Below are 25,482 nucleotides of genomic sequence, written 5' to 3'. Positions count from 1 at the left end.
TTTCGAATGGTCTGGTGTGTTTTGAAAGTGAAGTAGTGGTCCATGACTGCATGGGGTTCATTGGAAATGGTAAGCTGCAATTGAAACTTGGAACTGGGTGGTGCTGGGACTGAACCTTGCTCTGGGAGCAGGAGAACCAGGATGACCCATCCTGTGAGGAAGGAGAATACACAAACTGACAAAGTGATGAGATCCAGGGTCAGTGGTGGGTTGCTAGCCTAAATAGGCAATGGGAACTGGGACCTTTAACTCCATTAGCAAGTTCAGAAGAGAATGATGGATCTTGGGTCTTTTTCATGAACTGGTTGCTTTTCTAGGTACTTTCTGATACATCATCATACTGAATTTTAGATATTCCCATCCACGTTGTATTTTATAATCTCCGTTTTGCAGGTGAGGAAATTAAGAGTCAAAGAGATAGAGCCATGCGTTCGAGGTCAGAGGGCCACTGCACAGGAGAAGAAGGATTCGAATCCCTCTGTGTCTGTCTTAAAATAGCCATCTGCTCCTTGTTCTTTTAACCCAAAAGAACTGTTTTTAGCTTGGCCCACTCTCAGCTCAGACAAATGCTCCACAAATTGAGGTCACCTGCACATGTCCAGCACCATCCTCTGTGACCAGCCTGCACCCATCAAAAGCCCAGGGAGCAGCACAGGAGAATAACACTCTTAACTTGTGCACAGAGGAAGTCAGCTGCAAGACGACCTGCTTTTGAATCGGAATAAAAATCAGAACACATGAGGTTTGACCTGGGTTTCCTGTGAGCCATACCTCTGACCACTCTCCATTCAAAGGGATAAATAGATATATCAGTGTACCGTGCTTCTAGCACTGAAGGACCTCAGTCTTTCCCAGATTTTTTCCCATGATTTCATGTAAGGGTTTTGTTGTTGTTTTGCATTTTGAATGCGGTTCCCTTTTGCTTCTTTCAATAAAACAGGCCCTGACAGCTCCCTCATTCGGATTATTACAGAGTTGTACCATCTCAGGCCAGTGCATTTAGGAAATATGTTGTTGGCACTAACCAGCAAGTGAGATGCATAAAGAAAATATTCTAATGACAGTTGAGTTGAGAGAGCTTTGATCTCCCTCCAGAACTGCACTCACAACTTTGAAATGCAGTTCTGGCAAAGGGGTAAAGTCTGGGCACCATTGCAATCAGGGCTAGTCCCCCTGAAACAGACATTCCCGGGGACCCACAACCTTCACTGTGGAATCCAGGTGCATGAGATGTGCAGGAAGAAAAGAAACACAGCTTTGGGGAGGGGACCTAAGTTTAGCAGGGGCATTCCTGTTTAGATTGCTGTTTCCAAACACTGTTGGTTGTGCTATCATTGGTGTTTTGGCAAAGATGGAGGATGTAACAGGAGTGGGGGCCTGTGATTATGGTCAAATGTGTTTCAGAACACTTCAAATACTTTCTGTCTTGCTCCAATTTTGTTTAATGTAAGGTTATGAAAATGTTTGCAATCAAAAAGTATAAGGTTCTCCACTTGCTCAGGAAAGCATTTAAGGGTAAAGATTTGATGAATCTTTTCATTTAAATATGTATCTGCTTCCTGTGCATTTAGCTTTTAGTAGGATGAAAGCTAGACAGCAGCGATGTAGTTCACAAGCTCATCAAAGAGACACAGGCTTTAAGCTACAGAGCAGGCAACAGGCTGTACGTAGTGAGGTGAGATGTCGCTAAATACACAGGCAAGTTCTGCATGGGGCGAGTAGTTGGGGGGTGTCCAGATTGGGGAGATGAGGTAAGGCTGCCATCCCTTTCGTGATCAGTATTCCAAGCTATGCAGCCTTGCAAGGAATTGTTCCTACCTGAAGCAAGGGCTGATCTCACTCACCAACATAAAGGTTCTGAAATCAAAGATCACATGTACAGAAGCCTGAAGAGCCAGATCTATGGCTAGATCTTTATTATTCTCGGAGATACAAGACCTCAGGCAAATGACCTCACTTCCCTGAGTCCCGAGCTTACTCACCCTGGTTTGAGGCTATGTGATTCAAAGGACAAGTGCCCAATAGCTTCAAATCATTACTATCTGTCTGTGTATTTTTGAGGAAGATTTCACAATAATGATTGTGAACATAATCGTTTGTAGCCCATAGTTTTATGAATGAGATGGGTGCTCACAATATGAATTACACACAAACCAGAATGATAAAGATTAGAATTAAAAAATAGTGTCCACACAATCCTTTTTAGCTAGTGGTAATAATGAGTTTGGAGTGTTGATCACAGCACTGATTACAATTATATACAACTGTATTCATTTTACTACAAGATAGCCCACACTGGTCAATATTACCCTCTAGGTTTATTAATGCCATGTGGGTAGATCGAGCTATGTATATCACCAACCATATCTCTTTAGTTTCTGCAGCACTTATGAAAAGTAGTGTCTCCAACCTGTGAAATACAGTTGAAAGTGGTCAGGATAGGATACATAGAGTACCAAATATCCCCCAAAAGGGGAAGATTTTACATGATTACAGTTCAGAAAGGTATGTTGTAAAACAAAAGATGAAAGATGACAGATATGCGTAAGGAAGAGCTGTACTTAGAAAACACACAGGAGGCTCTGGGTAATGAAACCTTGTGATCCTGTGTGACTAAGGCTGCAAAAGGAAAAGGACATTTGGGAAAGAGGTATTGGAAGCTGAGACTGGGAGAACTATGCAAAGGGAACTGGCAGCTTCACTTCAGGAGGAAGATGGAAGAGACTAGAAAAAGAGGGGAACTGTATTGTGTATGCTACCATTGTGCTGACCTGCCTCAAAGCTAACAGACTTTTACACAGCCTTGGATCTCTCTGTCCATCTCTGTGTAAGACTAGCAGCATGTAAGTTAGTGGACGGTGTTTAGAGTTATATTGTAGGAGGTAGGAGGTAGAAGTTAATTTTTAATAATTTTGTCAAATTTGAAATTTATGTCCAAGGCTAATTTGATAATTGTTTTTTCTTATCATTGTGACCAAAATACCTGACAGATACAGATTATAGTCAGAACGATTCATTTTAGTCCACAGCACCTTAGGGCTAACTCCATGTTGCTTGGCCTCTTGCTGCTTAGGCCGAGCATCAGGGGGCTGGCACATGTGGTGGAAGAGAGCTGGTTACCTCATGGCAAGCAGAAAGCAGAGAGAAGGAAAAGGACAAGGTATAACCTTCAAGTACCCTTTTAGGAATCTGTTTCCTCCAGCTAGTGTCATCACTTCTCAGAGTTTCCCAAATTGTACCATGAAATGAGGACCATGTGTTGGCACTTCAGCCCCTGGGCATCTCATATTCAAACTGTAACTGCTAGCTTTCCTTAGTTGCAGAACAGAAAGTCGAGGGACCTTAGCAAGTCATTTTCTTTTGTTCAGGTTAAATATCCCTATACTACTATCTTCCTTTTCAATGTTTTGCCTCTGGTGCCTTCTCTTCTATTTACTGCCTAAAGTGAAAACTAAAAATTACATTGTCTTCAAGAGATAAGCAGATGGATATGATAAAGAGCCACACAGACTCCTGTGTTCAAAGGATTCCCTGATGTCTTTGGGAGACATCCAGCTTAGCTCTGAATTGGTAGAAGACCTCAGTTGACAGAGGGAAACCTTTTTCTAACAAAGCTATTTTCCCTTTGGTTGGATTCCCCCCAACGACAGAGACAGGGTGGAGAAAGGCCAGTGGGTCCAGTAGCTTAACTCCTTTTGGGAGATGGAGGCTTCCCAGGAATGAGAAAACCCCACATATGAGCCAGGGAGAAGATCCAACAACCCACATTTCTGCTTTGGGCTAGGATGAATACCACCTCTTGAAAAGATTGGCACTGCAATTACCACTGAATAAACAACCAATTAAAATGTCTCCTCTTCTACCGTGTCTTCCTCTCTTGAAACTTTTTCATCTCCGACCTTTGAGACAGACGTGTCTTTCTCTAATCAAATATTCCTCTTATGCCAGTAGATCATTGAAGGGAAATAAGCAAATCAGCTAGGGGTGGGGGTGGGGTGAACATCGTGGAAAGTGTTGCTCCAAGAAAAATCTAGGATCTTCTGTATTCTCATTCTCTTCTCTGTATTATTTTTCTCTTCCCCGTGGGCGGAGATCAGCTTAAAAGAGAAGGCGAGTCAGTATTTTAACTTACAATGCTATCCCTGAAATTAGCCACTATGAGCCTATGTTTGCTATCTCTATGAGCTTTCTCCAGACTAGTCATCAAACTGAAGATCACATGGACATTTGGCCTCATAGAGACCTATGACGAGACTGGTCAGAATGCAATAGCTGTCATATATTTCAGTCTGGAGTTGTGATAAGGCAGTGCAGCTTCTGAATCAGGAAACACTAAACTTGAGACCAGGACCTGGGTATTTTATCTTCAATACTACCCAATTTAAACTCAATTCTATCAGTTCCTTTTATTAAGAGCTCACTAGATACAAAATCCTGAGCTGAAAACTAGGTACCAAGAAATGGGCAAGATATCTTCTCTATACTCAGATGCCCTAAGAAGATGGCATATGATATATGTCAACAGAAAAATATGAACACATTTCTAAGCTCACCCCACAATAACTATCAGTCAATCATAAGGATTCCGGAAAAAAACAGAATGACAGACAAGAATCAAGAGAGGTAGCATTGAAAATGAGCACAGAATGTCTAACCAAAGCAGAGAGCATAGGTGGCTTCCTGTACTTAGCATTTCTGCTCTGGTGAATTTATCCAAGGCTATTATTGGATAATCCAAGATTATTATTTCTTGAGCACACAGAATATATGTCTCTTTCTTAACCAACCATTCCCTCCCCCCCTCTCTCTCTCTCTCTCTCCTCCCTCCTCTTGACCTCTCTCATCTCTCTTATTGTTGTTCTTTAATTTTTCTCTTTTCCTCTCTCTTTCCCTTTCTTTTTTTTTTTTTTTGGTTTTTTTTTTTTTTGGAGCTGGGGATCGAACCCAGGGCCTTGCCCTTCCTAGGCAAGCGCTCCACCACTCAGCTAAATCCCCAACCCCTTCCCTTTCTTTTTTTTAACCAAATCTCTTACCAACAAATTGATTCCCTACATTGAAGAGACAATTTACTATAGCATGAAGAGTTAATTCATTTCCAAGATATGACCACCACAATGACAGCAACATCAAAGTCAATATCTTTGGTCTATTTTTCACATAATGAAATAGAGTTTTCCAGAATGGAGAAGAGTAAATCTGTGGCAGCATGATACACTTACAAGCTATCCAGCACGAACACTGGACCCCAGTGCTACATCTTTGGTTGACCTACTTAAAAACATTGGACGACATATTTCTCATCTTTACAAAAAAGTTATGATGCCTCCTAACAAGATTATTGTAGAAATGAGGAACAATTTCTACTTCATCTGCCCATTTTTCTAGTAGATGACCAAGGCCCATAGTGAATGAGTGAGAGAGACAAGCTAAGATGTGATATCTCGTTCATGCTCTGAATTCTCGGTCTAGTTTTCTAAGTTGCCCTCTCCTTAGTCAAAATAGCACAGTCATTAGAAATATAAATATTGGTTTTCAACACGTCTAGATTCAAAACTGAACCTAGCTATTCATAGTTAACTTGATTTGTTTTTCTTTCAGTAAAATAAAATAATATAACATTTTCAGAGAAATGCAATGGTGTGATACTTATAAAGGGTTTAGCTACTGTGTCCAGAGTGAGAGCTCCTGATTATATGGGGAAGATTCTATTGTATGAACACTACTTTTGGGGGACAATGATAACAGCCAAACTTACTTTTATATTTCAGAGCCTACTTGGATGTTAATGAGCTAAAGAACATTCTTAGACTGGATGGATCAACACATCTCAATATTTTCTTTGCAAACTCTTCAGAGGAGGAGTTGGCAGGAGTGGCAACTTGGCCATGGGACAAGGAGGCCCTAATGCACTTGGGTGAGTTTTAGATGCTCATTCAGAAGGAACTTAGAGTAATAGTTTGGATCTCAGTGTGAGGAAGACTTCAGCATAATCACAGGGGTGCAGGCAATAGTGGTGGTGGGAATAACTCATTTGTTTGTTTAATTCACAAAACACTGGTATCTCTGATCCTACCTTTGGCCATCAATCAATCCTCTGGAAGAACTAGCTTTCTGAATGAGTAAAGTCAGACCCAAGCAGGCTTTATCCAAGGTTATATACATATAGTGAGGAAGCCTCAGTTAGAGTTCAAGCTTTTTACTATATTCAGAAACTGCATTCTTCTTGTACCTCCTAACCCATGCATACTTCTTAGCCCAGAAACAACATTATTCTGGCATAGCTGGGCTAAGACAATTCTGAAAGACACCAAAGAAACAATAGAAACACAATATATAAGGACATCTCTTCCTCCAGGTTCTGTCTACAAGCAACATGGGGAAATCTTCTGACATTTAAATTATGCATATTCATAAACAGCATATCACTTTGTGCAGGCTAATCTTTAGAATTCCGAAATGGGAATTATTCCTGAACTGGTGGTTGTAGAAAAAATTACAATTCTTTGAATTTTTTCCATATCCTTTCCAAGCATACGTAAATATGTAGAGAGGCCATTTTTATTTGTGTAGACTTGAAATGATAATAAAGGCACATGCTTCAATTCCGTTCATTTGATTTCTCAGTTGTCTACATGTTTCCATATCACATGAGTCTTACAATTACTTCCTGTCCTACATTTTTTCCACTTATAGTCATAAAAGAAAAGCATCCCTCTGGTTTATTTACACTTTGCTAAAGACAATCTTTTAAAAAAAAAAAAACAACCATTCTAATATTCCATGAGAAAGTCACTACAGTAGGTTTAACTGTTTTCCCTCAATAAAATTCTCTCATTATTTACAACAATGAATTCTGATGACTCTGTGTGACTCGTGATTTGTGAATTCCTACGCTCAGCAGAATGGCAGTGCTGGATGTACTCTCAGGCCAGCATGGTCAATAGTAAACCCAGAGTCTAGTAGCTGCTTTTCTTTTGGTTATTTGGAAGGTAGCAAGATCTAAAACTTCAGCTGGTAAATCAAATTATGGGCTTAGGTCTATAATTTTAGAGGGATGAAGCTAACTTGCATAAGAGAGAGGAGAGAAAAGAAGTGAGAGAGAGAGAGACAGAGAGAGGAGGGAGAGAGAGAGACAGAGAGAGAGACAGAGACAGAGACAGAGAGAGACAGAGAGAAGAGGGGGAGAAGATGCTCTATGACCCTATGGCTGGGGCGATGAATTCTTTTTGCTTCCACTGCAGTTTAGTGTTCTTATGTTGCACCAGAGAGGGTTATTTAAAGTTGGTGGAAAGCTCTAATATTCAAGAGAACACTTTTTCCTAAATGACATGAATACAAATAAATAAGTATCATTAACTTAGAGGTCAAATCTGTTTTGGTCAGTACAAATGTGGCATGCTATAGGCATGTAAGTAAGTAGTAGTGGTGAAATCAAATATTCCACAGTGGCCCCAACAAAGAAGTGGATGCTTTAAAATATCAATAGTGCTTAAATCAGGAAATCCTGATATCTGAGATAAGTGATGGTTAGATAGACAGGCATCAGACACCGATAGGTGGTGAGCAGGAAAGCTCATACAACTCATGCAAACTTGAAAATGATTTGCTCTTAACACACACTTAGTATATCTTAGGAAAGTAATGTCAGAGTAAAGGCAAAGGCATGCTTTTTCTCATTCTTAGCTGGATGGCCCTAGGCAGGTCTTTTCTTGGATTTGTTGCCTAAAATGTTGAAGATACAGGTTGACTAGATGGCCTCCCAGGGTCCTTCTAAGCTGTTAAATTTGCTCTTAAAAAAGCAACCAGAAGATTCCTGACCAGCATCTGGGGATGGCTGACGACTGGGCTTCTAAAGTTAAAGAGAAATACTCCTGATGATTTCATAAATGTCAGAGCCTGGCTCAAGGCGAGAAATGGGGGAGGCTGTAAATCTATAGCATGTTATAGTATTTCAGGTGATGTCAGGCTTGAGCTATTTCACCTTTTAAGAGAAGCAATGAAACAGGACCAGGGGCAAGTGTTGTCATTCTATAGGAAAGGGTCAATTGGTGTAGAATGAACAGAGCCAAGCTGGATATTTAGTTTGCTGTCCTATTACCATTCCTAGGCTGGTTCTGCCTCTGTTACCTGCAAGGCTTCATAAAAAGACATGGCTCATTAGTACTGTTGTAGATACTTAGTTCAGAGCTTCCTCGAGAAGTAAAGTCTGTTTCTCAGGAGAAACAAGGGCAGGGTGAAGCAGAAGGATTACTAGCAATGTAATGCTGCCTCTACCAGCCAACAAGCTGCCAGCTCCCCATCCTAAATGCAGTTGATCATAAGTAATGCCTGTGCAGTAGCCTCAATCAAACTCAATTTATTAGAACCATATTCGTTAGCCCTCCTTTCCTGCTGTTACACCATTAACCCTGGAAAAAGCCTTGGGTGGAAAGGGATTACATTTCAGATTATGAGTGACAGAAAATAATGGAGAAAGATTTCCTGTCTTAATTTCATTTCTTCCTGCTTCTGCCTGCCTTTGTCATAACACACACACACACACACACACACACACACACACACACACACACACACACACACACACACACATCTTTGTGTAAGAAATCTCCAAGCAATTAAGAATTTGTAGACTCCATGTGTCTGAGGACAGACCAAGCAACTCAGTCCAAGACAAAACTTGTCTCTCGTCTGCTCTGAGCACACCATTTCAATTCTATAATACATTACTGCCTTGTCCTTCCTCCATGAGACACTTAACACCTCTACTTCCAAGGGTCTCATACCTAAGTTTTAACCTTCTCTTTTAACATCCAGGGTTTTAAGTTTAAATATTTCTCTATCAACCTGTATGCCAGTGTCTAAAGTGTACAAAAACAAGTACTATTCATTGCTTCCACTGAAGTAGGTTCTAGATCTCCAAACTGAGTTATATTCTCTCTCTGGGGACATGAGGCATAGTCATTTATTTCTCAATCCAGAGCAGGCAGATGAGTCATCCAGGTCTCTTTTTAAAATGCAGATCCTGATGCTACAGGGCAGAGCTGGGACCTGAAACTCGTTTCTGCTAGGCTTGTAAGCATTTTCTACACATTTTGTTCTCATGTAGGTAGACAATAAGTAGCTATTTCATATCTGTCAGGGGTTACTCATCTTCCTTGGAAGTAATTAGTTATATATCACAACCCTTTCAAAGATGTGTTATCACTCATCAAATATTCAACACCTATTTAATCAGTACTCCAATTACATTCTGTTGATGTCATAAATCATTCAGGCCAAAACAATGTTAGGAAGGAAAGGGTTTGTTTGGTTTATACTTCCAGGTCACGATCCATCTTTGAAGGAAACCAGGGCTAAACTTGAGACAAGAACCTGAAGGCAGGTAGCACAGAGACTGCTGTTTGCTGGTTTTCTCTCTGGCTTGCTCTTTCACTAGTTGATGCTTAGCTTTTCTATAACTCATGCCAACCTGCCAGAGGAATGGCGTGACCCACAGTGGGTTGGGCCCTCCTATGTAAAATAATAGAGAGAAAGCCTCAGAGACGCGCCCATAGACCAATCTCATCCAGAAAACTCCTCAGTAAAGCTTTCTCCTTTCAAATGACTCTGGACTTTGTCAAGTTGACAATCAAGTCTAACCAAGACAATCAGATGCTGTGTTCTAGTCTCAACCCAAGAATGTTGATTTCAGATTCCACTGTCACATTTCTCTTAAGCAGGGATGGGTCATTTAGGTGATCTACGGATGAACGTCTTTATGTTTGAATTATGATAATAATAATATGAATTGTCCTCCTTAAAAACTCCATACAGCATCTGAGGACACATAATAAATAATCAAGAAATATCAATTGCTGCTTTAAGCAATCTATTAACTGAGCACAACCCATGGGTGACTTTCCCAAGTGCACTTGCTTTTGGAGCATTAGAGATGAAGGCATGAGATTCAACCATAGTAATCAAGTTGCGAGATGTGACATCATTGATGGAGGCAAATGAAAGTCATAGCTGAGGAGTGTGAGCCTTTTCGAGGGGTTTATGTATATAGCAGGATATGAAATAAATGTGAAGCATGGCATATATTCCAATCTCGGGTATACATTACAATAGAAGTCCAGTCAAGGCACAGATCAAAATCTTGATCAAAATAGTATTTTCAGCAGTTCAGCCTCAGCTTAGGCAAATGCTACTCCTCCAGAGGGGCAATGTTCCAGTTTCAAACATGATACAAAAGAATTCATGACACTCCTATCAGTTATGGTAGCCAGTCACTCACAGCAGAGTTGTGACAACCCTGAGGCAGTAGGATCATAAAGTGAAGAAGACTGTCAGTTTAAGTCAGTAGCATCTTTTTTTTTTTCTTCTTTGATTGACTTCTGGGCTATTTTAGTCTGAAACAGACAGTTGCCTGATGCTCTGGTTTTCTTCTTACAGGCGGTATTGTTTTGAACCCGTCTTTCTATGGCATTCCTGGACACACCCACACCATGATCCATGAGATTGGGCATAGCCTGGGCCTCTATCACATCTTCCGTGGTATCTCAGAAATCCAGTCCTGCAGTGATCCTTGCATGGAGACAGAGCCCTCATTTGAAACTGGAGACCTCTGCAATGACACCAACCCAGCCCCTAAACACAAGTTTTGTGGAGACCCTGGACCAGGGAATGACACTTGTGGTTTTCATGGCTTCTTCGACACTCCTTATAACAACTTCATGAGCTATGCAGGTAGGATTATACACATCCCTGATTGTAGCCCAGTCTGACATAGAACCAAATGTCAGACTTGGGCTCTACTCCTGGCTCAGGGTAGCCTTGAACCAACTGCTCATTTTCCTAAGAAGGAGATATTTCCTTCCAAGCAATCAGAATAGCATTTAATTCACAAGCATTTCTGAGATACAAGAGAGATGTTATACATGAATACAAACAAGATGGTAGAGACCAAAACCAGTAAATCCAGGAAGAACTACAGGGGTCATCTGTTCTCTACCTCTGCCTTCTTAAGAAAAATCAAATCTTTCAACTTGGTCGGAAAGGTTATTCATAGTTTTGTAGCTGTCCTGTTCTACACTAGTATATTGCTGAAGCTTTTTATTTAACCAAGGTCTTCATTAGATAAATATAATTTTCATATGTTTATTTTCTATTGGAAGCTGGAGAAAAAGAAGCTTTTGTTCTTGAAAATGCAAAATTGTCATATATTATTGGCTATGGTATTTTTCCTAACGTCCTTTAAGTTTTTACGTCCCTTTCAGTCATCAGAAGCCATATTAAGAAGTCATGATCTAGGTCCCAGGATGTCCTGTGCTTCCTGTTGGCACAGGCTCCATCAAGGCCACTTAAAGCCATTTTAGCAGTTTTGGCAAATTAGAACAAGTCACTGCTTCTTCAGGGTGGTCACACGCTGATTACGGTTGCCTGTGATCAACTGTCCACAAGTGCACACAGTAGACCATTACTGAATTCATTATAATATTTAATTTAGTCATCCCTTCCCCAGAAAAATGTATGAAATAAGCAACAGCCTTTTATTGTGTCACAAAAAGGAGAAAAATGAATAAACTATCTTTTTTCATTTTATATTTTAACCATGCTAATTTCTCTTATTAGAAGTATATACAATTGTTTCTTCCAATCAGAGTATTCTCCTCTGTGTAACCCTTTATTGTCTATTAAAGACTTTAATGTGTTCCCTCTCATTTAATTCTCACAACACATCCATGAAACAAGAACCATGACAATATTGAGAGTTACTGGGGTCCATTGCTTCCTATGACACATTGGATACCAATTATTCTTTTCCCTGTCTGTCTTATGCTATTCTTTTAAAGAGACCCAATGGATGGTTAATTAGGGAAGTTGAACAATCTCAATGCTCTTTTCACTCTACTTCCTGCAGTAGGGTAGAAGATCCACTCCTTGATGTGGGAATAAGGGTGAAGGTCCTAATTTGGGTTTGAACCAGGAAAGGTTACTCCCAGCTGTTTACGTTCCTGTTGGAATTTTTGGTGTGCATTGTGATTGAAAAGAGATTTTGCCAGTGAAAGCCAAAAGATTTGATGATTCCAATGGCCTTTCCAGTTTCCTATTTAGGATGCTGGCTCCTGGGGCTTTCTAGTGTGTGGCTCATAAAACTTAAAAGTCATGCCATGTCCAAAGAGAATAACCCAGTTCTGGATCTATAAAGTGTCTTCAGATATGGTTCTAAAAGAAGCCAGGGTGCTCGGTATTTCCTCAAAAACAGATTCCGTCTGGGCCCCCGTTTCCAAACATACTGACACTCCACATCCGGTGGCCTGCTTCCATCCCATCTCTGTAGCACCTTTCCTTAGCCAGCTCACCACACATGGCAAATAAACAATAGTAAGAGTTTGGAAGTTTGCCTGCTTCTTAGGGAATAGGAGCTTCCACCAGCTACCAGACCCTCATAAACGAAATCTCCTTTTTGTTTCCCTTTGAGAAGATCTAAAGGGTGATTAATTTACTATTGTTGTTTGGAAAGGATCTCCTCAGCTCGGTGACCCATTAACAGCAGAACTAATTCATTGAGCTGCGATAACAAACTTACACCCCAAAAGCATCGTCAAAGCAACCCCGAGCTTGGAAATGTTTGTTTTCCTTAGGGTCTCTGATAGATGAGGTGACAAAAGCTGCTGGACCACATTCAAAATGCAGAACAGAATGGGTTTCTCAGAACTAAGGAAAGGGATGCACAGGGCTCCCTTCACAACAGAGGGCAGTCACTGCTGAGTTGACTTCGTCCAGCTGCCTCTTTTGCTGGGTTCTCATTCCTCAAGCAGATCTGCCTGCCAAAAGGGTCACAGTTTATGTGTGTGCTTACAATGCAATAGCCATCATCTACATGTGGCTACTGAGCACTTTAAATATAACTGGTGTAACTGAGGACCTGAATTATTACCCTTAAAGTATTTTAATTAATTTAAATGGAAACGGCCATATGTATTGGTGGCTATCATCTTTGTCTTTGAAGTACCCCCAACATATAAGAAATAATATAAATAACCCAAACAGATAATGTAATTTATATATATTATATATAAAATGTATATGATAATAATGCAATATAATAAATAATGTAAATTGACCCAAAGAGATAAGTGATATTAAACATAATCTGTTTAGAGAGGCAGAAAATGTGGTTCAAATAGCACAAGAAACTTGCTCAGGCTTAAACATGTGACTTAAGTCCAAACCTTTGTTACTTCAGAGTCTGAGTTATTAACTAGTCACTTTACTATTCAGAAAAAGATTGAAAGGCTCCCAAGTAGTTCAGCCTACAAGGCAGCAGGCAGTTAATGTGTCAAAGGTACTTCAGTAGAAAGCACCAAAGTATATGCTTCTACTAACCTATTGGCTAAGCACTTGCCAGAGAGATGGGGAGGAAGCCTTCCCACATTTCCTAAAGATAGCAGGCTATATTGAAGATATTTCAAAGGTTACTGGACATATAATACAGAATCCTGGGATTTTTTTAGCCTGTCTGTTATGGTACATCATTCTATATGCTAGGAATGCATAGCATGGATACATGCTTTGGACCAATAGGCAAACATGCTTCAACACAAACAGTCCTGTGTTTAAAGAATATACCTGAAGCAGATAAAGCATTTCACATGTTTAAAGGTTTAGCAGCAAGAAAGTTCTTAGCAGTGTTCACAGTCTAAATCTTTATTAAGCATTCACTGTTTGCCAGGAGTAGAAAATAAATGTTTGTCTATGCAAAAAATTAAAACTGGTCTATAAGCTTGAGGATAATAATGGAAACTGAAATGAACTGCAAGACATCCCACATTATAGAACATCATGACACCACTGAACAAGATGCCGAGTATGTCCGAAAGAAATGGCATTACATACATTAGGTGTTGTGTCAGGAAGCTGAAATTGAAGGTCTTACATTGGAATGTTTGGTCATAAGCATATTACTTCTTATTTTGGAGCCTGATTTGTATTTTAATTCATGAAGAATAACTACTCTTGCCTTGAGTGATCAAACAAGGAAAGAATCTAGAATTGTCCTCGGTAGAATAAGAAGTGCTTGACAAATGATAAAAAGTATTAACTATTTTATATGGAAACATCCTAGTCCTAGTCATAAGTATAAGCCACATATTTGATGAGAATTACAGAAATTTACTATATCATACCCATAATATTATATATATATATATGCATTAAACAAAAATTATATTATTAAAGGTACTGGACTTAGGGTGATGTTTATTTTGGGCATCTTTCAAAATTTTACAGTGAGCATAGCTTTTATACTGATTTATTACTGAGCCTATTGTTATAATTTTAAAAGCAAAACCCAAACAACAAGATTTTACCAAAACTTAGCCACATACAGAATGTCAGCAAGCTCACTAAATGCTTACATCAACTTTCTGAGGAAGACTGTCATCATCCTTCAAATCGTAGTGAGTGGAAATGAGGCAGCCAGAGTCAGCATTATGTCCAAGGTCCTACAGGTAGTTTAGTTATTAAGTGTCTGTCCTGATTCCCATGCAATATACCCCTCGGAACATGGCTCAGGTTGCAAGCCTAGAGTGCTCTATCAATTGAATCGTGGCCTGAGCAGCCCCTCCAAGAGCTTCCTTCCTCAGAGTCCCTTCTACTTTGAGACAAGATGGGAACAGAGGAACAAGATGAACCTGAAGATCTAGACTGCAGATAGGAGAAGCAGAGCTTTTTGGAACTGGAAGCCAAGTGGGCCTGAGTTTAGACATGAGTTAATTGAGACAAAGCATTTATGATAAATGGAGGCCTTTAGGATTTTGCCCAAGTTTCTGATAGTCTCAGTGTGACATAACCTGGGACAGATGTTTTTCAACATAATAAAGTTCAAATGGATTCCTGTTCTATCACCTATCCATTTTCAAACTTTTTCCCATTGACAAGTGGAAATGCTTACTAATTATAAAAGGAAGACAAAATTCTTTGAAGGAAAACTAATCAGAAGTTTAAAAGAAAAATGTTTCATATTTCCATCCACACTCATCTTGGTGCTTTCTGTGCCCTATTTGGATCCTTAATAACCTTCTTTGCTTGAGTTGATTAAATACCCTTAATTTATATATCACAAAACTGATATATAAAGTTAGGAGAGTTGGTAGTGTTCGCTTAGTATTTTGTTTTAGTTATGTCCTTAAAATGTGTAGTCTGTGTTAACATTTTTACTATCGTGACCATGCTACAGGAATCAAGGCAATGATTTTCCTCATCTCTGTCCATCCATGGTGCTAGCATTAGAGCTATGTGGGCTAGTATTAGACTGGAAAGAATTCATGATTTACACTCTGAGCTTTGGTTCTTCCTTCTCCAGCTCTCTCTCTCTCTCTCTCTCTCTCTCTCTCTCTCTCTCTCTCTCTCTCTCTCTCTCTCTCACACACACATAAACATGTATATTTCGCACTTCTCCAAAATATGACCCAGTGAGCATTTGCCATGAAGTAGAGAGTTCTCATGCCAAACACTTCAGCTCATCCATATTGTCAGATGAACCCTTTTATTAGCCACATTGTTTCCACTTTGCAGATAGAAGATGGAGGTGCCAAGGGCATAAAGACACTCGCTCCCTTGACCCTATATCTTGAACATCTTCTTTCTTGAGCCATCAAACTCTCCGCCTACATCTAATCTACTTGGTGGCTTTTTCCAGACTTTTTGCACTAAGTGTACAGATCACAGTGTTGACGAATAATGAACTTTTGTTCTGGCGATTCTCAGGCTGAGGTGTTCGTACTCCTGGCAATCAGTAGCCACAGTATTTAGGGAGTTACATGGTGAATCTGGACTTGAGAGAGATTTACTGTCACTTCTGTGCAATGCTTGCTAAGGAACACTGGGCTGTTCCGATTTCGCCAAATGTCTTAAAGCTTTCCCTTGGGGTGCTGAAAAGAAGACTGTAAAAATTACTAAGAGAATCCAAGCCAGCCTCTCCATATAAACTCTCACACCCTTGTCAGTTCCCTTCAAGGTCATGTCCTGCTGCCTAGCACCTGTCCAAACTTATTTTCTGATAAGGAGAAGTGAGTTTATGCTGCTGGATTCCAGTAGCACTTTTATTTTTAAGATCTGGTGAGGTCCACACTCCTCTATCTGGGGCTCAGCTGTGGTAATCCTGACCAAGCAAATACCCTGAGAGGGAAGTGGTACATTGGGAAACCAAGCCAAACAATGTCTTTCTTTTTCCTGTTCCCAGGGGAGCTGAATCAGAATGTTGGAAAAGAAGCAGGAGGCAAACCTCTTCCTTAGGGGCTGGCTCAGGTCTTTGTCTTAAGTCCATACTCTGGAAAAGGGAGAGTAGAACTGAAGGTCATTCCATCTAAATACCTGAAAGATTGTTTCCAATTCCCCTTAGACTAGAACTGGGCTCAACTCCCATTCACAAGCCACCTGCTGGAGACTTTACCCATAACATATTTCATTTGTTCTAGGGTGGGGGGAGTTATGGCATTGGCTAGGAGCACAGCTTTATTTCAAACCCCAGATATGCTTAACTCCATGACATAGAAAAAATGGCTTGCCTGAACATAGCCTTAGTTTCTAACTCTGTAAGTAGGAGAAAATGATAATATCCACTCCAAAAAATAGCATGTGTTGGGAGATAAAGGGTAATTGTCCAAAGCTTGTCATCCCATGCCTGACTCATACTTACCACATGTTAAGCATGTGTCTGAGAGACATGTAGAGACTGCAAGGAGTTGTGTTTGCTCTTCTTCCCATCTGGACTGGTTAGTTTATCATCAACTTGACCCTAGCCAGGGTCATTTGAGAAGAAGAAGCCACAGTTTAAAAAAATGCCTTTCGTCATATTGGCCTGTAGGCATTTTATTAATGATTGATGTAGAAGGACTCAGCTCACTGTAGGTAGTGCCACCAGTAAGCAGCTGGTCCAGTGCTGTCTAAGAAAACAGACTGAGCAAACCATTAGGAGCAAGGCAATAAGCAGCATAGCTCCATAGCTTCTGCTTCAAATCCTGCCTCCAGGTTCTAGCCTTGAGTTCCTGCCCTGACTTTCCCCTAAGACAGACTGTGGTATGGAAGTGTGAATCCAGAAAACCCTTTCTTCCCCAAGTTGCTTTCGGACATGATCTTAATCACAGCAATAGAAATGCAACTAAGGTAGCATAGAGAGCCTGGGGTGTATATTCCTTTCTTACCTATGGCAGGACCTGAATTTTACATACCTCTAGCTGTGTAGTTACCTTTATTTTATAGAGTCACTTTCTTTCTCGACCTCAACCAGGTGACCTAACTGACCTCAGATAAACATCCACCTTTGGTGCCTTTTTAGTTTGTCCTCTTCCCCCACATGCCATCGCTATCATTTCAGTGGTAATCTACATCACATTAGTAAGCATAAAACAGTCCTTGTTCATTCGATGTGTTCCTATCTCTTTAAGGGCAGGAACATTTTAAGTCCCATCTTTCCACAATCCTGGTTTATAGCACTGAGCATTAATTAGACATTTAATGGATTTGTTTCAAGAAGAGTATCTTTGCATTAGGTAAAAGTAGAATTCATTAATGCACAAATGAATGAATGAATGAATGAATGAATGAATGAATGAATGAATGTGAAGGCATACCAAAGGAAACTAATGAGCACATAAAGGGGTAAATAAGTAAGTGGGTGAAAAGTGAATGAATGAAGAAATGAATGAAAGAAAGTGAATGAGAGTGGAGGCAGTGCTGACTTGGGGCCAGAGAATATGGGCTCAGTGGAAAGCAGCCTGTTTTGCCTTTGTCCTTAGCCATAACCTCTTAGTAGCTCTCTCCTAAGATCCAGGCTTACTTTTCCCATTCTGCCCACCCTCCCTTCCCTCCTGTTTCCTCTCACCTGTCTCCAGGAGTGATGACTGCACTAATTTGTTCACAGACCATTAACTTCTAAGCACTAGAAGAGGCTGCCCTGAGCTGGCAAGGACAGACTTGGGTGCTGGCTCTCTAGCTGCATGGAGACGTCATCCTTCTTTCGCATGCCTGCCTGTGCAGCTTGAAGCTTATCGTTCTCTCTTTACTTTTTTCCTCTTTCTGACTCTTACAGATGACGACTGTACAGACTCTTTCACGCCCAATCAAGTCTCCAGAATGCACTGTTACCTGGACCTCGTATACCAGAGCTGGCAGCCCTCCAGAAAGCCAGCACCTGTAGCTCTTGCACCCCAGATTGTGGGCCATACAACCGACTCTGTGATGCTAGAGTGGTTCCCACCCATCGATGGCCACTTCTTTGAAAGGTGAGTGTGCCCTGGTGTGTGTTGATCTCTCTCTCCTCCAGGGAAGTAGGCAAAGACTCAGAAGGAGGGTGGACTTGGAAGAGATTTTTCTGTGCTTCTTATTATTGTTGAATAGACACCCCCCTACTCAGCAGTGACTGGTACCCAAGGGCACATTGATAAGCTTAGGACAGATAATATAAGAATATTGTTAACAGAAATGATCCAGTAATGATGCATGCTTCTTCATGAATAGGAGGTGAAATTAACTTTCTTATAGAGGTTTGGAAACTAAGGTTGGTGAGAAATGAAAATCTAATACAGTCTAATCTTGTGGTACTTGTCTTTAATCCTAGCACTTGGGAGTTAGAAGTAGGCAGATCCCTGTAACTTCACAGCTAGTCTAGTATGCCTAGTGAGTTGTAGTCCAGCCAGGGCTACATAATGAGAGAATTATGCATCAAAACACACACACCAAAATTTGTCCATGTCCAAAATATCTGGAAATTTCTATTACAAGAAATATTTTCTGGTCTTGTCTCCATTTACACAGGACTTGAAATTGCCTCTGATTAATAAAAAAGAACCTTTTCATATTATATATAAATAGAAGCATGTGTACTACTCAGTTTGCAAAAATGTATTGTTATATATCACTATAAAGTTTATATTTAGAATATTTTGAGAAAACCAGAGGTTAATCAGGTATAAGACACCACAGATCTGCTCCTGGTCTGTTACTTGTCACGCAAATGCCAGATTGTTTTTAACTATCTTTTCCTGAAAAGAAAAATGGGTCTAATGATGTCTTCTGGTAGTCAGTAGGAGACCTAAATTCAATGCCTTCTTATGAATTCTTCCACTATAGACCTCTAAGGAGCTCAGGCTTTGAGGGAACCAGATAGAGCTTCATAGCTAGGCATGAAGTTCAATGGCAAGACTTCCTTAGCATGTATGAGGCCAAGAATCCAACCCTACCTGCAAAAATAAGAATTAATATTCATGAATACAGTTTACGACTATCTCAGAATATTTCTGTTATTCAGGTAATCTCTCAAGCCAACCCTTAGCTCTTCTTGGGATGTGCATCCAGCAATGAGGATATAGTGTTGGTGATGGTGTAGACAATAACCACAGAGGTGTTATTTGTTTCTGTCTGCTGAACTTGCAGCTGTCTGTCAAATGCTTACCGTGTGATAGATTCTGATCTGAATGCTTCTTGTGCAGAGTCTTATTTAATATTCCCATTAACCCAGTATAAGAATAACAATTTTTCTCACATGTCAGATAAGGAGAGCAGTGGAGCTGAAAGAGTCTGAGAAATTTGGCCAAGAGCTCATAGAAAGTGCTGAAGGTAGCCCTCAGAATTTCAGAACGCCCTGTCTATGAATCCTTTGTGCCTTGAATGAGTTGTTCCATACTAGAGTGTGAAGAAGGTATTAACTTTGCTCACAAAAGGTGGCAAAAAGTTCTCCTTTATGAGTTGTGCATATGTGTATTTTTGTAAGGAAAAATAAGCCCAAGATCTTACCCGAGATTTTTTTTTTAGAGGTAAATAGCTAACAGGCACATGTTTAAATGTTCACTCTCACTAGTTAGCTGGGAAACTACAACTTATAACTGAAATGATTCACCTCACATTCTTAAAATGGCTATTCCCAAAAAGAGACAGTTAAAAAAATGGCAAGGCTTTTGAGGAAGGGGAATCTTGTGCACTGTTTGGGAATGTAAATTTAATCAGTGGAAACTAATGTGCATAACTAACCTGGGACTGTATGATCCAGATCTTTCATTGATGCATACATATTCAAAAGAAATTAAGTTAGAGACTGGAGAGGTAGTTCAGTGGTTAAACATTTACATTGAAGCACATGGACCTGATCAGATCCCCAAACCACAGTAAATCCGTGGAGAACCTGGCCTATGAGTGTGGGAAACAGGGGATTCCGGAGCAAACTGGCTAGCAAGAGTAGCCAAAGCAGTAAATCTTGGTTTGACTGAGAAACCCAGCTTGATGAATAAATGGAAGAGCAATGGAGGACGGTTTCTGACATCAGTCTCCAGCCCTCAGTACAGGTGTTCACTTGGGTATAGCACACATCTATACTCATGTGCAGACACAGGCACAAGGCACACAAAAAATGGAAGAGATCAGAATTAGTTAGTTGAAGGGGCACCCTGACCCACACGCTCTGTATAGCATCACTCGCATATCTAAGAAACAGAAACAACCTGAATATCATCCATCAGGTGAAGAGGTTTTTTTAAACAAGCCTATGTGTACTGTGAAATATTAGTCAACTTTTAAAAGGCTGCAGAGAAACCTGTCACTTAACACACAGAATCGAGTCTGGAGGTAATTATGTTTATCGAAATATGCTTATCTCAGAAAGACAAATATACCTGATCACCCTTATATGTGGAATGTTATAAGGTTGAATCCTTGAGTGGGAGAGAATGATGTTCAGTGGAGGAGGGCGAATCTAGGTGAACGTGAGAAGTGAAGATGTTGGTCAAAGAGTATAATTCCAATTAGATTGCAGAAAGAAACTTTCGTGCTCTATTGCCCACAGCTGACATTATAATGAACAATACTGCTTTGTATATTTTAAAATGGATAAAACAGTAGATTGTAAATGCTTTCATCATACAGACAGAAAATGATAGGTATGAAAGATGATAGGTTCCTTCATTATTCTTCTTCAATTATTATAAACCTCGGTATAAACATTGTTTAATACTTCAAAATACCCAAAATTAAGATCTGTGTGTTAAAAGTAAGTTTCAAAAGTTAAAAACACATTATACAGTGATACTACATCAAAATGGGCCTCTAAATGTCTACAGATTATCAATCTCTGAATCTAGAACCTTCCTTTTGCATCCAGGGCAGAGTTTGCTCTGGTAGGAAGGAAGTGAACTCCCCGGGCTCTCTGTAGGAACTCCCTCTTCCTGGCCCCAGTTGCCCTTGCAGAGCTTGGAGCTGGGTTTGGGAATGCTCACGTGACACTTTGGAGCAAGCTTAGCAGCAGCCTGTAGATTTATTTATTTTCTCCGAAGTGATGAGAAGTTTCAGACTTTTGGTCATGCTTTGGCCTTGATTCTACCTAAAAGTGGAAGTTTTGTAAATGAAGCTTCCTGTGTGTGTATTCAATTTATATTTCATAAAGCAGTTATTGTCCATTAAATAAAATCCATCTGATTGTTGGAAACCTCTTCGAGGGTTAATTGTTGTGTTATGAGATATGTCTCTATTACACAGTACTTGGCTTTAATCAATATGTTTTTAATAACCTATAGTCAGTAAGGACTTGAGGCATATACAATAGCTATTCTGTTCAGGGTAATATTAATAATGGAGTTATCACATGCTAAATTCAAACTGACATTTTTGAAACATGTAATTAAGGCTAGCAGCTATGCAGACCACAATCTAAAGGAAGTTCGTCCACAATTATTAATAAATTGCCATGAAGGAATGGTACTTCATCCTTTGTGCATCTTGCTCCCATACGCAGGGAGTTTATAGCAGTGCAAATTGATTTAGTATGAGGCACATAAGCTTTGATGTCTGGTCACATGCACACTCTGCCACCACCTCCCTTAGCTTCATCGCTCCCAGTAGATGAGACTTTAGGCAAGACATCTGACTTTTCTAATTCTATGAGTCCTCCTCCATAAAAAGGTGCTAACTTGCGCACATTGTCTGTGCCATATGGAGAATTCAACAAATGACATCTACAATATACCAAGCACACATTCTATACTCAAGGAATGTTAGCTTCTACCTTGTGTGAGATTTTCCAGAACTGTTTGGTTACTTGAAAATCCCCTTCCCTTGCAAAACCTTGGGTATTTTCCACACCATCCATCAATGCCAGCATCGCGCCCCTGGCCATGTTCATGTCCTCCTGCTGTTCTCACATCTGTGGTCTAGGAGAATACAAGGGTTTCCCTTAAGAAAACATATTCCGATTCCCCCACAGCCTGTGTCCTCACACAGGGGCAACTGAATAAATAATTCAAGGCCACCCTTGGTCTTGCAAATGTGTTGACTAGCTGGTTTTAGTATTGGAACAATTGGCTATCCTATACTGGAAAGCATAGTGGACTAGGAACTATGGGACCATGGTCTAAATTCTTTGCAGATGCTTCAATCTCTCTGCCCATTTAGCTTCAGTTTTCTGATCTTTAAGTCAAAGACGCTTGGCCTTTCTCGGGCAGAATTTGTTCTCCATGTCTCCTAACACATATAATAATGAGGAATTATTTTTTCTACAATATTGAGACATACTAGTACCAGTCTAGGTGGAAAGAAGAGAAGCTAACTCCTTTTTGTCTAGGATGGCTTTTTGAAGCACAGTTCAGGACTTTATTTGTTCATGGGAATGTTTCTCTTTCACTTTCACAAAGATAGCAGCCATTCTCTAACACAGTAGCCACATACACCAAATAGTGACCATGAAGTACTTAAAATTATGACTGATTTAACCAAGGTTCAGAATTTAAAAAAATTGTTTTATATTAATTAGTTTAAATTTAAATAGCCACTTGTCGCTGCTAGGCTTCTCCTTCAATAGCATATATCTAAAGCTTTGAGCTTGGACTCAGATAAACTGTGTCAGAAAGATGAACTCCCCCAACATGAACATTCTCCAGGTATATGATTGTGTGTGTGTGTGTGTGTGTGTGTGTGTGTGTGTGTGTGTGTGTGTGTGCAGGTGTCCATGAAAGTCAAATAAATGCCAGAGTGAGTCATGGGCACCAGCATGCCATGCATGTATTGGATGCCAGCATTCCCTGGATGTACATGATACCACCCATCACATTTTCCGCCAGCTCAATGGTGGTTCCCTTGTCACAGTACTGCTTGAGAACCACTCTTGTTATGAGATCCGTGAAGTACAAGGCATGCCTACGGGAAAGAGAGAAAGTCAGTAGCTGTGTAGGTCAGCCCAGTTCTTGAATGCATCCCCGAGCATTCATGATGTCACTTTTTATTATCAGTCCTGTGAGTCAGAGCTGCTGTGCATGGAAGCTGACATTGTAAGGGACCTCTGTCCTCATTAAGATGCTGAAAAATTCCCCCAGTTCTCTTTCTCCCTTCTTCTCTACTTTCCTTGTTCCCTTTACTGTAAGCATATTTGTATAAATAAGATACCATATCTTCCCAAATCAATTCACAAATTACTGACAATTTTGTTCTGTTACTGAAGCCTACCCGAATATCACCAAGATAACAATATATAGGTTAAATGTGACTAAGACTATTCTGCATAATTTTATAGTAAATGTGTTTTCTATAAAATTGCATAATTTTAGATATTATAGAATAATTGCTGACTATTCTATTTAGATTAACCATGGAATGTTTAATGTTTTATTCTTCCACCAAGTGAAAATGTGCTTGCTTGATGTGTGTTTTCACATTTTCATCTACTGGGGTGAGAGGGCACACACTTTGCTGTTTGAAGATTTAGCTTAATTTAGCCATGACTATTATATGTGTCTATATGACTAATATTCACTCACTAACTCCATTTATTCATCCATCCGTTCAACTGCACATACTAGAGAACACTTGTGTTGTGTGCTAACCACTAAGACAGAAAAAAGGCCTAGGTTATGAATCTTGTTTTCAGGTGCCCCACAATTTATGAAAGAAACACATTTATACATAAACATATTAATACATGAAAATATAATTAAGGTGAACCTAGCAGAATGAGAAACATCAGTCAGGCAAAAGCAGCAAATGAGGGGTATTATGACCCAATGTGGTAGAAAGAGACAAGGCTAGCATAATGAGGACAGTTAGATTCATTAGAGGTTGGAAACACTCAAAATGTTTAAGCAGGAACACAACCTACTGAGAATGGGGTTTTTAATGATTCTCTGCCCTCTGCCTGGGATAGCTAGCACACTATAAAGGTCACATGTATATGTCCTTAGACCATAACCCTAAAATCACAGTTTCCTTGTTATGGTAAATCCTACAACTTGAAATCTGGATGTGTCATTCTGTCCTCTCAGGTCACCAAATCACACAGATTCCTCTAGGAGTGATTGAAGAGGAATCCCTGGGGCTGTTGTATTTTGAGAAACACTTGGTCGGTTGAGCCCTTAATATCATTTAGAAATTCTATTGCCAAGATTCTCAGCAGATGCCACTCAGATCTGCAGATATTTTGGTCCCTGAGAATATGGAAGAGTCATTCCTCTAGCTTCTCCACAACTGCCTCCTACAGATGCCAAAGTTGGAAAACCAGTAGGAACTCAGACACAGTTGTAGCCAAAGGGAGATTGAATCCAGATATACTAGAGCATTGGGGAAGCCACCATAATATTCCATTTTTGGGACTGGTCCCATTGAGAGATTGGCTCACCCCCTGGAAAGCTGTTAAAATGAGTTAGATGGCATAGTAAAGAAAGTGTTTTTGACTATTAAATTGTGAGTGAGTCACTCATCCCCAGAATGTCATGGCTGGAAGATTTCTTAGGCATCATCTCATCCAGCCCACTCATTTTCTGACGAAGGAACCACACCTTCTTCATGTTTAGTGCCTATGATGCAGACTGAGTCCTTGAACGTGGTGGCTACCTGGAAAATATTCTTAAAGAAGTCATTCCTGAGGACAAATGAGGCAAATATGCTCTTCTGATCACACAAAAGATTCTCAGTGAAGCTTTTTATGTCATGTACAATTAAAATTATTGTAGGTATTGGGTTTTTCTGGCCAGTTGGTTCTGTGCTACTTGATAGCAGAGGACTGCATGGAACATCAGAACAGGTGCCAATAAAAAAAAGCAAAAACAAAAACAAACAAAATTCCTGTGCAATAGAAGAGATTATTAGAGTCATTTTCCTAGTCATGGCTTGTGCATGAAGAAAAGGCAATAAAGACAGAATGTGTCCTCTGCCCTAATGCTATTGCCACAGTCCCATCATCTGCTCAGTCAATTGTTCTAAGTCAGTGTGTTTCCTCTCTTTCCTTGGCCTCCTAGAGAATTGGGATCAGCATGTGACCTTTGCCTAGAAGGGAGAATCCTGGTGCAATATGCTTTCAATGCTTCCTCCCCCATGCCCTGTGGACCATCGGGACACTGGAGTCCTCGGGAAGCAGAAGGTAAGTCAGATGCTTTTTGACACATGTGGTATACAGAAAACAACTTTAATGTTATTCTTTTAACAATCTTTTTTTTTTTTTTTTCTTTTTTTTTTTTTTTTCGAGTG

The 25,482-nt window shown here is 40.0% G+C and overlaps 1 protein-coding gene across 1 annotated transcript in view; it reads left to right on the top strand.

Annotated features, from left to right (window-relative positions):
• The window catches only part of Pappa (pappalysin 1), a 188,462-nt gene that overhangs the window by 13,597 nt on the left and 149,383 nt on the right, over positions 1-25,482 (top strand). The window contains 4 exon segments of the mRNA XM_032902919.1: positions 5,769-5,914; positions 10,435-10,728; positions 18,077-18,269; positions 25,254-25,375. Of these exon segments, the coding sequence (XP_032758810.1) occupies positions 5,769-5,914; positions 10,435-10,728; positions 18,077-18,269; positions 25,254-25,375 (755 nt within the window).

Source organism: Rattus rattus, chromosome 1 (genome assembly GCF_011064425.1).
Source record: "Rattus rattus isolate New Zealand chromosome 1, Rrattus_CSIRO_v1, whole genome shotgun sequence".
In the NCBI taxonomy this organism is placed as follows: Eukaryota; Metazoa; Chordata; class Mammalia; order Rodentia; family Muridae; genus Rattus; species Rattus rattus.
The sequence above is the reverse complement of the archived record's forward strand: the minus strand, read 5'-3'. Positions and strand labels throughout refer to the sequence as shown.